The 15,249-nt window shown below is 31.7% G+C and overlaps 1 protein-coding gene across 1 annotated transcript in view; it reads right to left on the bottom strand.

Moving 5' to 3' along the window:
- Positions 1-15,249, bottom strand: part of LOC129802361 (cyclic nucleotide-gated cation channel subunit A) — a 224,183-nt gene that overhangs the window by 5,320 nt on the left and 203,614 nt on the right. Inside the window, exons 9-10 of the mRNA XM_055848112.1 lie at positions 3,575-3,742; positions 154-277 (exon numbers count right to left, since the gene is read on the bottom strand). Of these exons, the coding sequence (XP_055704087.1) occupies positions 154-277; positions 3,575-3,742 (292 nt within the window). The remainder of the gene's footprint in view (positions 1-153; positions 278-3,574; positions 3,743-15,249) is intronic.

Here is a 15,249-nt window from a genome sequence, read left to right as displayed (position 1 = left end):
ACTCATCCTCGAGCACTTGAAAAGCCCTCCCCATCGTTATATTTGCCTCGCATCTCCCCTTTCCCACCATAAATGGGATTGGTTGGAGGACAAAAAAAATGTGCCATGAAGGAGGCAAAATGGATGATAAAAGTAAAAGAACTGCAGGATTACCTGAACGTTGACGCTTGGCTGTATGCCGGAGCCGGAAGCGCAGGTGTTAACCACATTTCCTCAATTGGCGTCCTTCCTCGTGTCTCAACTAAACCTGGAGTAGATTGACAGCGACCCATGGCCACTAGAATTTATAAATGCTTTGAATTGAACAGTGCGGAGGATGGGGGAGGGAAGAAACGTCTCATGGAACTTCTGAGGTGGAAAAACAAACATTCGGACCCTCTGAACGTCACAAAAGGAAAATTCGGCTAAAAAAATGTATGAGTAAATGGTAAATAAGGTTTACACAACAAATATGTATCAAACACAACACAAACACCACACTTTTCACTACAAAATTTCCAATTATAATATTAAGGGGTGTATAACTTAAATATTAGCGGTATTTTGCAGATTTCATGGTCAAAAAAAAGTTCAAAGTCAATTTTATAAGAATAAATATTTTTTGAAGCAATATCCATATGTAAATGTATATTTAGTCTTAATATATTTTAGTCCTCTCGCGTTTTCCCATTGGCTACGGCTTCACAGCATTCAAAGCTTCAAACAATCAGAGAATGCAGTCACATTAGTATTATTAAATAGGGTCAAATATTTATTTACACTTGGACTGGACAGCTTATGAGTTTAAAGAATATTTTGTATTGGAGGATCCTGGCAGATCCAATGGACTATATACAAAAACGCTAGAAGAGACTGGGGTAAAAAGTCACAAATTGAAATTTTGAAAATATTCCAAGATAAAAGAGATAGCGGCTTAAAATTTTTTCCATAGATGGCCTCCATAGACCTTCTTCAAAGTCGTAAGTTTCTCAGAATTCGAACAAGAAATTCAGAAAATAAAAAATATTGAAATTTTTAGCCCTATTTTTCAAATGTTTTCCTTACAGCAGATATCAATTTTGACTTACTTATTTTCCAAAATTTATGCACTGGTAAATATTTCCTAAATGATTTGGATTCTTTGAATACGAAACCACTACCTATTTTAGAGTTTTATAAAGATTCTTTTCTCCAGAAATCCTTTTATGAAAAATGGCAACTTGGGGTAAAAAGTAACAAAAGGTATGGAGCAAAAATAAATAAAGATCGTTGCAATTTCTTATGTCTCACGGCGAGAAGAAACGTAATTTCCGCGTCTCGCCTATTTTTGTTTGTATTGGTCAAACGATTAGCAGTCTGTAGTGTGTTTTTTTTCTAAAATAGTTTGAAAAGCGCTTTTCTCGCTCAGATAGAGAAAACGGTGTTTTAAAAAGGTGTAGAGGAATAAATTTCCTATGAAAATATGTCACCTAGCTATTTTTGTAAATGTCTGGTACTATTTGCCCCAGCATTTTTGAGAATGGTCACAAAATTACCATTTAGAAAACAGCTCGATAAATGAATTTCCTTACAAAATAGAGGAAAATGACAAAGTTGTAGAGCAGTAAATTTCCTATAAAACTTGCACTAATTAGAAATTTCTGGGGCGCTAGGGTAGCTTGTAAAAAAATAAAATAACCGTTTTGTTACTTTTTGCCCCAGTCTCCCCTACTAGATAAAACGATTCTTAAGTGTTCCCTTTTATAATTATATTTTTTAAGTAAAAAATAATTTTGGTCAATCAATTATGAGAATGGTGAATAAAAATTTCAAAACGGTCTGCAAATAATTCAAAAAGATAAGCAAAGAATTCAACTATATCGTCAGTAAAATATAATGAGAGTGATTATAAATCTTCACTCTTTAAATCAAATGGAAGATAGAAAGATCGGGCTATTTTTGCCCTGTGACGATTTCCATTACAACACTTCGATCAATAAGTCCGTAGACTGACGCATAAATGGAACCACTATTAAAAAAAGAAAACTTGAATACATCTAGAATCAGCCATCTTTGAAAGGATATGTGTTAAAATTTGACAGCAATCGGGCCATTGGTTCTCAAATTACGGCTGTTAAAATCAATCAACCTAAGCTTTTTTTAATAGAAACTTCTGAGTTTCGTTTTTGATTTAAGAAAACGATAAACCAAACCAAATATAAGCTAGATAACTATTATCCGGATTCCTCAACGTTAATTAGGATGATTCAGAATTGATTTTCGGACTTTCACTGTGGCACTACAAGCAAAAATGGCGCTTAATGATCTGAATGCCTAAAAGATGTCAATATTTCAGGAAATATCGAAAAATCAATGATATTGTATTGAACGACACCACAGTAAAATTAAGAGAGTTACCTAATATTACAAAGATGTCACAGGACCGTTTGTTCAACATTCTACATGATGTTTGGGCATGAACATGAACATGAAGAAGCTCTTCTCACTATGGTTGCCGCATTTACCCGCTCTGGACCAAAACCGAAAAATCAAAAAAAAAAAAGAAGCAAAATTGCACGAAATTGGGTTTGAGCTCGTCCGTCAGTAGCCCTATTCGCAAGATAAGGGCTCTAGGGAGTTTTATCCAAAGAAATGGCACATCGATTAGTGATTTCACTAAAATAACGAACTAAAATCTGAAATTATTATGGACTATGTTGGGAGAGTTTCCGAAAATCTGTTTTTGGATGCGATAAAAAAGTTGGATAATCCATTGAAAACGGTATATCGACTGTTAGAGAACGTATCTTTATCTTGACAAATAGAATTAAATTTGACCAATTTTTTCTAACTTATGGCCTCTACACACTAGAAAAATTTATGCCCACATTGAAGTAAACTCCCTACGCTTGTGTAGGAAAAACTCTTAAATATGGACATATTTTTCTCTAGTGCGTAGAGGCCATTTGTCTATGGACTTATTGACCGAAGTGTTATTTAAACACTAACCAAATTTCATTTTTACTAACTGTTTTTACTAAAACACTATTAGGTGTAAACAAGGATTAATGCAAAAATTTTCAACAACCGTAATCCCTTTCAAAAAAAAAAAAACTCTTCGAGGGTGAGACCTTCAGACCTATTCCTGCTTTTATAGATTCTGGAATTAATTTAGGTTGATCAACCCGCAAGTCGCCCTTTTTCCGGTTTTGTCCCTCATAAAGTTTATTGCAGTCCCTTTAGTATGTATGTGCAGATTGCTTTAATAAAATAAACATTACTAAAAAAAAGTCTTTACAAAAATTTGGTTGTTGTAATTTCGGCAGTTGAAATATTATATTTGAGTTGAATAGAAAAATTTAATTTAAAATTATGAAAATAGAATGAAATAAATCAAAATCAAATTGCCTGCATATTATGAAACGTATGAAATATAACCTAATACTCGACCCTGTTTAATATTACGTATCTGCAATAAATCATCATTTCACACGTTATACACCCCTTGATCGTTCTCAACCACCAAGAGACTAATATACCAACAAAAAGTTTAAAATGTGAGGTAACGGAAGAGATGAGAGATCGATGGATGATGTTACACTGGTAGACAGCTCACCTTTCTCCAAGGGAGCTTTTTTGTATTTTTCCAGTCGCTTCACTGCAATCGCCTCGAGACGTACTCTGGCCGCCGGATACTCTTTGAGAACGTCCCACATGTCCTTCTTGCTCAGCACAAACAAATCACTATACCCCACAGATCTAACACTTGCTGTCCGTCGATTTCCTGGTTGAAAGAAGATGAAACTTTCACTTATGATTTTTCACATGACACTTTTTCTCTATCCAACTCCAGCATAAACTTAAAGGATGGATGGAGCAATAATATTAGACCAGGAAAAAAAAGACGAAGAAGCAGAATAAAATGTGGAAGAAAAATAACATTTTTCCCTCGACCTTTTGCGGGTCATTGGTGAGAAAAAATATTTATAGTGAATTGATTTCTTGTTCTGTAGCACAAATCTATTAAGGGGTGAGCTTTTTTCTGCAAAATTGGTCCACGAGCAAAAAGAAATTGTCTAAAAACTGTGACCAGGACCAAGAACTTTAAATGAAAAATGTAAACAGGTTGTCCCTGTAAAGGTTCATTTATGTATACAAGATATACGAGCTTGTTTTGATTCGAACTCTCCCTTTCGAAAATCGTCCACTGAGAGTGTATTACCAAAATTTTAAATGAAAATTCCTCTGGAAAAATTATTTTTTCAAAAATCCATCCTTATTAGAATCAGCTGTTATTTATTCTGATAATAAAAGTTCATTAAATAGGGGTATTTTCATTCAAAAAAATCTTTTTGTAATTGAAATCTCTAATTGAGCTTTATCCCTGAAACACTTTGTCTACTTCTACAAAACATTTAAATACTTGAAATATTTTCTAAAATTGTTTTCTGAAAGTATTTTTTAATTCAATTTTATCCAATTTTGTGTTGCGAAATTAATGTGGTTGATTAGTGAAGTTTTTAAATTAAATAAAATAATTTCGATGGTACTGCAGTGAGCAATTTCTCGATGATTTAATTATTTTAATAGTGAATGAGAAATTATCATCTCTATTAAAGCGATGTTTCCAGTTATTTTTGTGAAAAATTTCAATTGTATTGACAATATTTAAGAAAAGTAAGCTACTATTCGATATCTTGAAAACCAATAAAAAATTTACGGTTTTTTTTTAGCATTTTACTGTTCTCAATTTCTTCTATAATATCGACTTTTCTGTCGATTGGTTCCTGTTACGACTATTCGGTTGTTTTACAACACGAAGAGAACTGAAGAGAACAGTCGAGATAGGAACCAACACAAAGAAAAGTCGATAATGCAGAAGCACTTGTTAACAGTAAAGTGCTAAAATACACTTTCATTTTTCATTAGAATAATTCAATTTATTGGAAAATAAAAGGACAATCCGTCCTCTCTACAATTAGAATAACTTCATATTTATGGTAAGTTTTAAACTAAAAAAAAAGTAAGTGAAACTCATGTGGGGCACGAGGAGTGCGCGGAATAACACCATGATATTTACATGATCTCCAAGGGTACTTTGTGCTGGTTCCCTTGTCTCGATTGTTTTCCCCAGTTCTATTCGTGTTCTGAAACCACTAAACAGTCGAGACAGAAACTCAATAGACAGAAAAGTCGATAATGTAGAAGCATTTGAGAACAGTAAAGTTCTAAAAAACGTGTTCCACACGAGATTTTCCAAGGATCAGCCATGCATCACATAACTGGAAGCATTTGCAAATAATCATGTTTAAAATAGTCTTCTGTAAGTGATTTTCCTGATAGCACAGCCAATAGATAAAAAAAGTAAATAAAACTGAATAATGGTTCTATTCCAATGTAAAATGCACATGTTCTTAGCACTTCACTGTTCTCAAGTGTTTCTACACTATCGACTTCTCTTTGTGTTGCTTTCTGTCTCGACGGTTTCCCCCAGTCCTCGCCATGTTCCAAGACTACCAGTCATGACAAGAACCAACACAAAGAAAAGTCGATTATGTAGAAGAACTTCAGAAGAGTAAAAACAACATTTTAATATTTCATTGGAATAACACCATAAGCATTCAACTGGATCTGTAGATACTCCCCATGATATTGGGAATATTTTCACAAAATAATTTTTAGTTTTATGATTGCAAATGAGAATTAATTAATATGCATCTGGATAACAGTTTCCTTCCACATTTTATTTGATCTTCGTTTTTTGCCACTTCCTGGGATGAATGAAAAAAAAAATTATAAATGCAAAACTGGGATTCAAAGACATAATATAATATATTCTAAAAGTCATTAATTCTTTTTGGAATAGCCGAAAGGGAAAATTGAGTTGAGTTTCTCTGTGGAGAAAATAGATTATTTGACATGAAGAAAATATTAAAATGGAATTATATATCTCTTCTATCATCATCTTGCATAACATGCGGAAATAATTAAATGCAACTCGATATTAAAATGATAATGTTAAAGAGAAGGAAGGGAAATTGCATTCAGATGGATGAGATCTCTGTGACATTATTAACGTTCAACAGGGACTATTATGAGACCACTTTCAATAACACACGACAGTGAGGAAGAATATAAAAAAAATTTGGAATTTATCTGTTCTTTAATTAATCAAAAAGAAAATAAAATCAGATGCTTAATGAACTACAGACAAAAATAAGGAAGATTTAATGAACTAAATTTTGTGATTACTCGTATATGGCCAGGCAAAGCAATATTTCTTCAAGATATTCAATATCATTTTTTTTTCATATTTCAGACTCATCTTCCATAAACACGCAAGTGTAAATTGGGAAAAGTATTATAGGAAAAAAATTGAGAAAAAAACCTTAAGAAGTTAGATGCTCAAAATGCGCAAATTGAAGGAATTAAGATTGAAAAGAAATTTTTTTATGTTCTACGACGGACTTTGTCATGGTTCTAATTAGTGTCTTTGTGTGTATGCTTCAATCGTATTTTAACCCTTCGCTGAAACTCATTAGGAACGTTTCAATATAAAATAGTCTTACCTGGACATCACAGATTCAGGGCTAAATCTCTGAGAAGAAAAATACATGACATAGGTATATAATATGTGCCTTAAGATTAATTGTTGTAAGTAATATAAATCTGCATCAGAAATTACAAACTGAAAGAAATCGGTAATATTGCCACTGTTGGGAAAAATTGAGATAAGACTTTTAACCCATTTGTACCTATCGCAAATTATATTTATCATACTAACTAGATGTTGAAGAAATTATTTCTACGCAATTAATATCCGAATTACTGTGGGGAATGGATTTTTAGTTACTTTTGTCGTTAAATTTACTTGAGAAGAATTGTCCGACAGCCATCGAAATATATTTTACTGTTCTGTTATCGCTTCGTGGAATATCATGCATTTTTCTTTAAATGGCAGACGAAAAACTTGATATTATTATTATTATTATATATCAACAGCTTTTGAGATAGAGCTTTCGAGCTGAGGGGTAAAGGGTTCAAAGAATTTCATATTTAAGAAATAGCGGCCACCGCCGTCTTAGCATTGGTGACCAATCTCTCGTCGAATTTCTTATAATTGTCTTAATCTTCTTTCCCGATTTAAATTCTAGTTGCCAATTTGTTTTTTTGGATAGTTATACTCTATCTAAATCAATGGAGTTTGTAATGAATTAATGTAAGGAATTTAAATTCAATCACTACAGTAATCGGTAATGGCTCCGGTACTCCTTTTAGATCAGGAAAATTTCATGAAGTTAATTTTGGAATCCCTTTCTTTCTCAGGCGTTTTGCATATATCCATCTCATTCTTTCGCACTCCAAATTTGTTTGAGTCAAATTAAATTTGTTGTGATATTTTAAGAAAGAAGAAGGGTGCGAAAGAATGACATAGACATACACAAATCGTATGAGAAGGAAATGGATTTCAATTTCGATTTCATGAAATTTTCCTGACCTCGGATGTAAGCCATAATGGCTCTGGCACACCTTTTGGATCGAGAAAATTTCATGAAATCAAAATTTACGTCATTTTCTTTCTCAGGCGCTTTGTGTATGTCTGTTTCATTCTTTCGCACTCCAAATTCGATTGAGCTAAATTGAATTTGTTGTGATGTTTAAAAGAAGAAGAAGAAGAGAGTGGAAAGTGAGATAGGCATATGCAAAATCCGCGAGAAAGAAAGAGATTTCAATTTCGATTTAATGAAATTTTCCTGATATAAAAGGTGTGTCAGGGCCATAAGGACCTAATTCTTAAAAATGTGAACATTCGATCTCAAATATTATATTTCAAGTATGTTGACTGAATGGGTTAAATATATAATTTCTTATACTCTTGCGATAACTTTATCGATCGTTACTTCCAAGCAGTTTACAAAAAGTGGGACTGCCATTTGGACTTTACAGTTTCAATTACAGAACTAATAACATGTAGAATATTGAACTAAAGCAACAAAAATTCGTTTGTTTTTACTATTCAAAAGTAATTTACAAATGCTGGAGTATTAAAGTTTGTAATCCTATTCATTCGTTTCATTTAAATTCGATTCAATGAAATTTTATTTATTGCTTTGTCTAAAGTTGTTTGGAAAGAAATAGTCAACGGATGATAGCAATAGAGGAAACTGGGGCACCACCAAACACGGGGTAGCACCAAACACTAATTTTTATTGCTAAACTACTTGGACTATCTCAACCACTTTTTTAGTGGACAACCATTTTTATAGTGCCTATAAATTCCTATAGATCTTGTCCTCAGAAGTCGAACACCTGATTAAAAAATCGCAGTGTTTGGTGCTACCCCGTGTTTGGTGGTGCCACAGTTTCCCCTATACGTTTTCTTCACCAAAAAGTTAAAATTCTGATACTTTATCGATTTTTGTGCTTTACAGAACTTTAGGATTTTTTTAAAATACTTTTTTGAATGATCCTTGTGACATCAGTAAAAATAGTGCATAATTTAATACGTGTTTGAAGAAAATAAAATTAGATTTCAATTAAAGAAATACGTGGGTCAAAAAGTCTAAAAAAAAAAACTTCTTTTTTCAATAATTTTTTTCTTACTCAAGCTCCTTAGTCATATAAAATTGTATAGTCCTAAATGTGAAATATATATCGTCCCAAATATTAATTATGCAATATGGGTATTAATCAATAAATTCATTTCAATTTAAAAGTCGTGCATTAGAAAAATAGAAAAATCTTAACATTCAATTCAAATAATTTTAACTTGAATCAGCAAAAACTTTCTTTATATTTAGATCGAGGGGTAAAGTAAAATTAAAAGGTTATGTAAAAATGCTCATTCATTAGTGAAAGTTGAAAGGATATTGTTAACAAAAAATCTGAGATAAATATTCAATTTTATGACAGTGACGTTTAAACTCTTAAAATTCTAAAATACTTGCAAGAGATATGGAACCATTGACCGTGATATTTCCTGTTCTCTTCTTAGTATCCCGAAAGCAGTTTTTTTTAGCTGGGGAAACTTTTTTTTGAGAAAAAGTATGGCGAGACGGAAATTTATATAAAAGTTAAATTAGATTTCTTTCATGGTGGATGAGTAAACAGATAAATTTTCCGTTGACACTTTTATTGTTTGGACATTCTTCCCGCTCTCCACGGGCCTTTTTTTTCCAGAAATTTTTCAATTCGCATCTCATGCTATTTCTTATGCCTTTTCTGTCACACATGACTCCAAAATAAACCATTTGCGAGCTAAATGGAAAAGCTGCGTAAGTTTTTCTTTTCTGAAATTCGTTCATCACTCCAGTTTAAATCAGGGAAAAAGGAAAATAAGGAGCGAAAATAAACATAAGAGTATTTAAAAATAAATCCTTATTTAAAATTTATGCACCACAATTAGTTATTTCACTCGAAAAATTTATTATTGCTCACACCATCGTAAAAAAGTGCTGAAGAACTGTTTTCTATTTTACTTTTTCACAAAAAAAAACTGCAAGTTGGTATATTTCTCTCAATCTCCATTGTACCTCCACTTGGAGCTTTTTTTCCTCCTTCTACTCCTTGTCGACTCAACAGTTTTCCACTTTACAAGCAATGTCAAAATAGCACAACTTATCTTGCAATTTAAGACAAATTATTGTAGCAAGAATGTGAATTACTCATAAACCAGTGAGCATTTCTTTGGAATTTTTCCGTTAACCGGCACATCATAAAGAAAGAAAGTTTTCTAAATTCCCGTAAAGGCAACATTTTCTTCCTTTCTAGCAACAACTTGGAACCAAACAGGAAGAACATTATGTGGTCGGATATTGATTTGTGATGGTGAAAGCATTCTCCAAAGCACACCAAAGCACTGATTTATTATACTATTGAAGAAAATTCTTTCATTTGACTACCATTACATTAAATTTCCCGCTTCGTAAAATAAGAATTAACCATTACTCCTCTATCAACAAAGTTGGATATTTTATACTGATATATTTGATAGTACTTATTGCTCCAATTGATCAAATGAGAAAATTAAGTAATTTAAAGCTACAAAGTTTTGAACTATACATAAAGAATTACTGAAATTCAAATACGAACCAGTTTGAACATCAATTTAAAGAATTTATAATTGAAATTTGAAAAATCGCCTAAGTTAGGGTAAATTAACATAATTCAAAACCTGCTACAAATGGAAATATTTCGCTACTCCAAATGGAAACGTCATTGTTTTCATGATAAATACAGTACTAAATTATTATATTTATATATTTTCTATATCACAGTTTCATTATTTAGTCAATTTTGCTCCAAATAAAGCGAAAATCCATTCATATTCACAAATTTTAATTTGTTAATTTCTTAGAAAAATTAAAAGTGTACCTTTTCACCATTGAATTTTTCATCGATCGACCATGTTTTCCAATGAAAAACACAATGAGGTGATTGTTGTTTATTCGTTTTGTTTAACATTTATGACACATTTTTGGCCAATTTTAGTTAAATTAAATCATAATCCTTATTGTTAACCAGGGGAGTGACATTAAGTTTGAAAAATGCGACCACTTTTAGTGTAATTTTTTCCTGTTTTCGTACACATTTCACGAGATATCTCCAAAACTACGCAGGTTGCCAATTTGGGGTTTTCGGTTACCTTTTCGTTATTAAATTGGCTTTTATTTTGTATTAGTATTATTTGCTAAATCATTCTACAATGACAGAAAATAGCTAATATGCTCAAGTTTTTTGGGCACGCTCTAGAAACATATGGGAAACATAGGAAACGTCATACCCATGTTGTTAACGGTACGTAAAGATTTCAAATGAAATAATTACCTATTTCGTAAAAAAAAAGATTTTCCTGAAGTGTTTGCAAATGCTTCAATAGGAAACCCCGGAAATATGATTTTTTTGGAGAGTTTTTCTTTTTGTTTTAGATGAAAAAGGAGAAAAGACCAGGAATAAGAACAAATCCTACATTCAAGAGCAACTCAACAAGGTTTTGGAAGCCTTTCGTTGCGGTTTCACTTACACTGTCTCCAATTAGAAACTTTCCCTTGTCTCCATTTGGATTAATTTGTTTCCATTAGCAGCATTTTACACTCGCGTATTTTTCTTGTATTTAAGAAGTTTTCAAATTATATCTAAAGAATTTTCACTAAACAGTAACATTCTAAAAGAGTCAAGGAGCAAATTTATGTAATTCTCTTAAAAAAAAATCAGAAAAATAATGTATTGAATCTTCTGTCAAAGTTAAAGCGTCTGGAAATGGTTTTGAATTAGGACATTTATCCTATTTCAAATTATAAATTTGTTAATTAATTTTCATTTGTTGCTAATATATTTTGTCATATTGTCAGGCTCTTTACTTGAAAATTGATACGCTTCATAAAATTTTTTGAATTAAAGTAACGCTGCGACAGAGTGACTGTAGGGGAAAGTACCCATGCTTTGCACGGTTCCAAGCTTCATAATGACTAATTTTTTTTTAATAAATTTTGTCATTATAAACCTTGGGACCGTGCAGAGTATGGGAACTTTCCCCTATTTTATAAAATTGCGTTCTGTAAATCAAAATTGCATTTAAATTTAATAAAAATATATCTATGTAATATATATCTAATACCTCAAAACTGATTCAAAGTTTTTAATATTTGTTAATCAAGGCAAAATTTATATTAGGGAATTCAATTATCTTTTATAAATTACCTTCAAGTTAAGGACCTACGTAGGTCACGGAGACAAAAAACAGTAGATTTTCCCTAAATATTTTTTTCAATATGATTTATAAAAACATATTTGATTCAAGCTTTTAAGCACTTAAAAGTAGTGGAAAGTGCCCATGCTTGATACCATTGGTAGCTTCGTAATGACTAAATTTTTTATGTTTCACAATATATATCGCAACCATATTTTTAAAACTATGGGAAGTGTGGAATAGGGAAAGTGGCCAATTTTTAAAATATATGGGGAGTCACGTTTATTGAGAAACATAGAAAAAATTTAGTCATTATGAAGCTTCCAATTTTATCAAGCATGGGCACTTTCCACTACAAAATTCAAACTTTATTTTCATAAATTTTCATTTAAAAATTTTAAGATATCCAAGTTTAGAACCTCATTTTCGGGTAGCATTAAAAAAAACTTATTTTTTAGGCAGTTTGCTGATCTTCTCACCGTACACGGTCTAAAGAAACACCTAAACAGACAGAGTGTTGAGTACGGTACAACATGTAGAAGTTGTAATAACGTTGAGGAAACGATCCTACATTTTGTATGTGACTGTTCCATCCTTTACAACATCAGACGAGTGCTACCTGGCAAAGTGGTTCTAGACAGAAGTGTCCTTTCAAAATTGAAGCCGTCCTGTGCAATAGAATTTATCCGAAGGACTGGCTGGCTCAATACACAAAACCCATAAAAGGTTTAACCGAAAGAGGGGATGCATAAGGGCACAAACGGAGGTCTGGATGCAGCGGGCTTGTTGGCGCATGATGCACGCGAAAAGGATGAAAAGGCTGAAGCTTAAACTAGGGCCGAAAGAGGAGCTAAAGGTAGATAGATGGATACCATTTGCTGCCCTCAAAATGAATTCATCTAACTATCTTAATTTTTACTTGTAATTTTTTTTTCAGAATTTGTCAAAAAAACCATTTTTTCCTGTTTTCAAAAATTGGAGTTTAACTTATCAGCTAACAAAGAATATTTGATTTTTTGACTTCAGATGAACCTACTCTGGATAATAGTGACTACCGCAAAGTTTTTTTTTTTTTTTTTTTTTTGAAAAAAAATCTCAGAAAATTAGGTTTCAACAACTGTATTTTTCATGTTTTGTACTTTTATATTCTCAAATGCTTAATAAAAACAATTTTCATTACGTTGAAAATAAAATAAAGAAAATATTCCGATTTTTAGTCTTTTTGACCCACGTAATCGGAAGAATTTAGTTTTCATGAAGATCTTTGTTATGTAGATTTATAAATCTAAATAAATTTTTCTTAAAACTCACTAAAGGTATTTTAGTTATTTAATTCGGTTCTTTTATTGGAACTTCGAAAGCTTCGTAAACATGAAACATGTATAAAAAGCGCAATATTTCATGTTTCATACTTGCTTTTGCATATGATCGAGCATAAGCTGCATGTTTGCACTGATCTCAGCAATAAAATGCATCTATTTACCTTTCAGGATTTTCTTTGGAAAAAAAAAACACTTTTTCCATCTTTTCTGATGTCACAAGGATAATGTTTTTCTATGTTGAACAGAATATAGCATTTATTTATATCCTTTTCACAACGACGAATCTCATAATAGAGGTTAATACTCGTGAGAATTTATATCTCTGCAAATGTATCCACGAACTTTATAGCTTTCTCCCAACATTCAACTGCAAAACATCTTACAAAAGGATAGAAAAAAAAGAAGTTCATTGGAATAGCTTTTTCTTACCGATTATTCACCTATTCTTTATCGTAACTTCTTCAATTGCTAGAACAGTTTCCGCTTCTGCAATTCTTCTCTTTATCTTCTTAAAAGTAAAATTGGGTAGAAATATCTAACTTTTCCTTCTCTGATACTCTTTTGTATTTCTAAGAGCAAAATTTATTTGCAAGTGTTGTCTGCTCTGTGAATATGTTTGTTGAAAAAAAAAGTCCCATGCTCTGGGAGGTAACCAAAAAGAAAGAGTCAACATTTGTGCAGGAGAGGAAGATAAATTAAAGTTCTCTAGAGGTGACTTTTACTCTACGGGGTCTGAAGATTACTCTTACACCAAGTTAATTTAAGGTATCATGACAAGATTTATTTAACAAGAATCGCCCTAGAAAATTTTCAGCAATCCTGAATATTAGTTTTTTTTTCAAATATTTTCTTTGTAAATATTCCTCTCAAATTACTTCTAGTCTTTTCTCAGACGAATCCTTGTATCAGTTGTGGGAAACAGAGACTGTACGAAGCAGAAAGACATTTTCGATGTGATTGCAATCTGTTCTGCAGGACAGTGAGAAAAATAACAAAGGTTGCAAGACATAGAAGGTATTATATCAAAAGAATGTATTGTTATTGTTTGTGGAAGGTTGTTCAAAGAAATTCATTTCTATACATTTTCATGATTTCTTTCTTTTATTATGTTTGTGAGATTATGAAAAATAGTTTGACAAGAATTAAGTTAATTTTCGATGTTTTTATTCCGTCTTAATATGTAAATATTACTCTTAATATATTATAATATAAATATTAAATACATTTTATTTAAAAATAAGAAATTTTTATGAAGTTAAAAACGATAAACGCTGTGATTTCACTTTAGGTATCAATAAGAAAATAAAACTAAATTACATTTCGCTTCTGCATAGAAGCTTACGATTCCGATTTAATATACATTTAAAAATAAAATTTTACATTAAGTCTCAAATAATTACGTATGTACATTTCATCCTATAATTTTGGGGCATAAATCCTGTCCATGATAAAATTGTTCCCAAAAAAAACGTTCCAGAAACAAAAATTACCTAATATTAAAAAAAAGGAAAAATGTTTTCTGAAACTTTACTTCATTTTATAGAATACTTAGCTACATTGATTTTTTATTCAAATTTTCGATTGACAAAATTTCATAGCTTCTTTTTGACTCCTCACATTAAAGTCTTCACGAGATCATCAGACAATGTTATTTTACTTTTTCTTGAAGTCCTTCAAATAATTATCAGTAGGAGAATTCTGTAATTTTCGTGGCATTGTCACGCATGAGTTCGAAACCTGACAATGCCAATCAAGCTTTTTTGTCATATCATGTGAGTTCAAAAATGCAATTCATTGAATTTTTAATGAAATCCCTTTACTTGATGATTTTATGAAAATACAGTACGTCTTGGTTGATTTGTTTAAAAAAAATCATCGTCATTTGAATTGCCAGAAATCTCAAATATGTGACTTCTGACAATACCACGTGAGCTGAAATGGCAATATCACGGCTACAGAATCGCATTTTCGAAAAAGCTCTCCTAAAGATTCGAACCCAATTTATCATATGACATCGCCAGAGCGTTACAGAATACCCCTGCAGTAGGGGAATTCTGTAATTTTCGTGGCATTGTCACGCGTGAGTTCGAAACCTGACAATGCCAATCAAGCTTTTTTTGTCATATCATATGAGTTCGAAAATGCAATTCATTGAATTTTTAATGAAATCCTTTTACTTGGTGATATTATGCAAATGCAGTCTGTCTTGGTTGATTTGTTTAACAACATTCATTGTCATTTTAATTGCCAGAAATCTAAAATATGTGACTTCTGATAATG

The sequence above is a fragment of the Phlebotomus papatasi genome, chromosome 2 (genome assembly GCF_024763615.1).
Source record: "Phlebotomus papatasi isolate M1 chromosome 2, Ppap_2.1, whole genome shotgun sequence".
Lineage (NCBI taxonomy): Eukaryota > Metazoa > Arthropoda > Insecta > Diptera > Psychodidae > Phlebotomus > Phlebotomus papatasi.
Note: the sequence above shows the minus strand (reverse complement) of the source record. Positions and strands in the feature narration are given on the sequence as shown.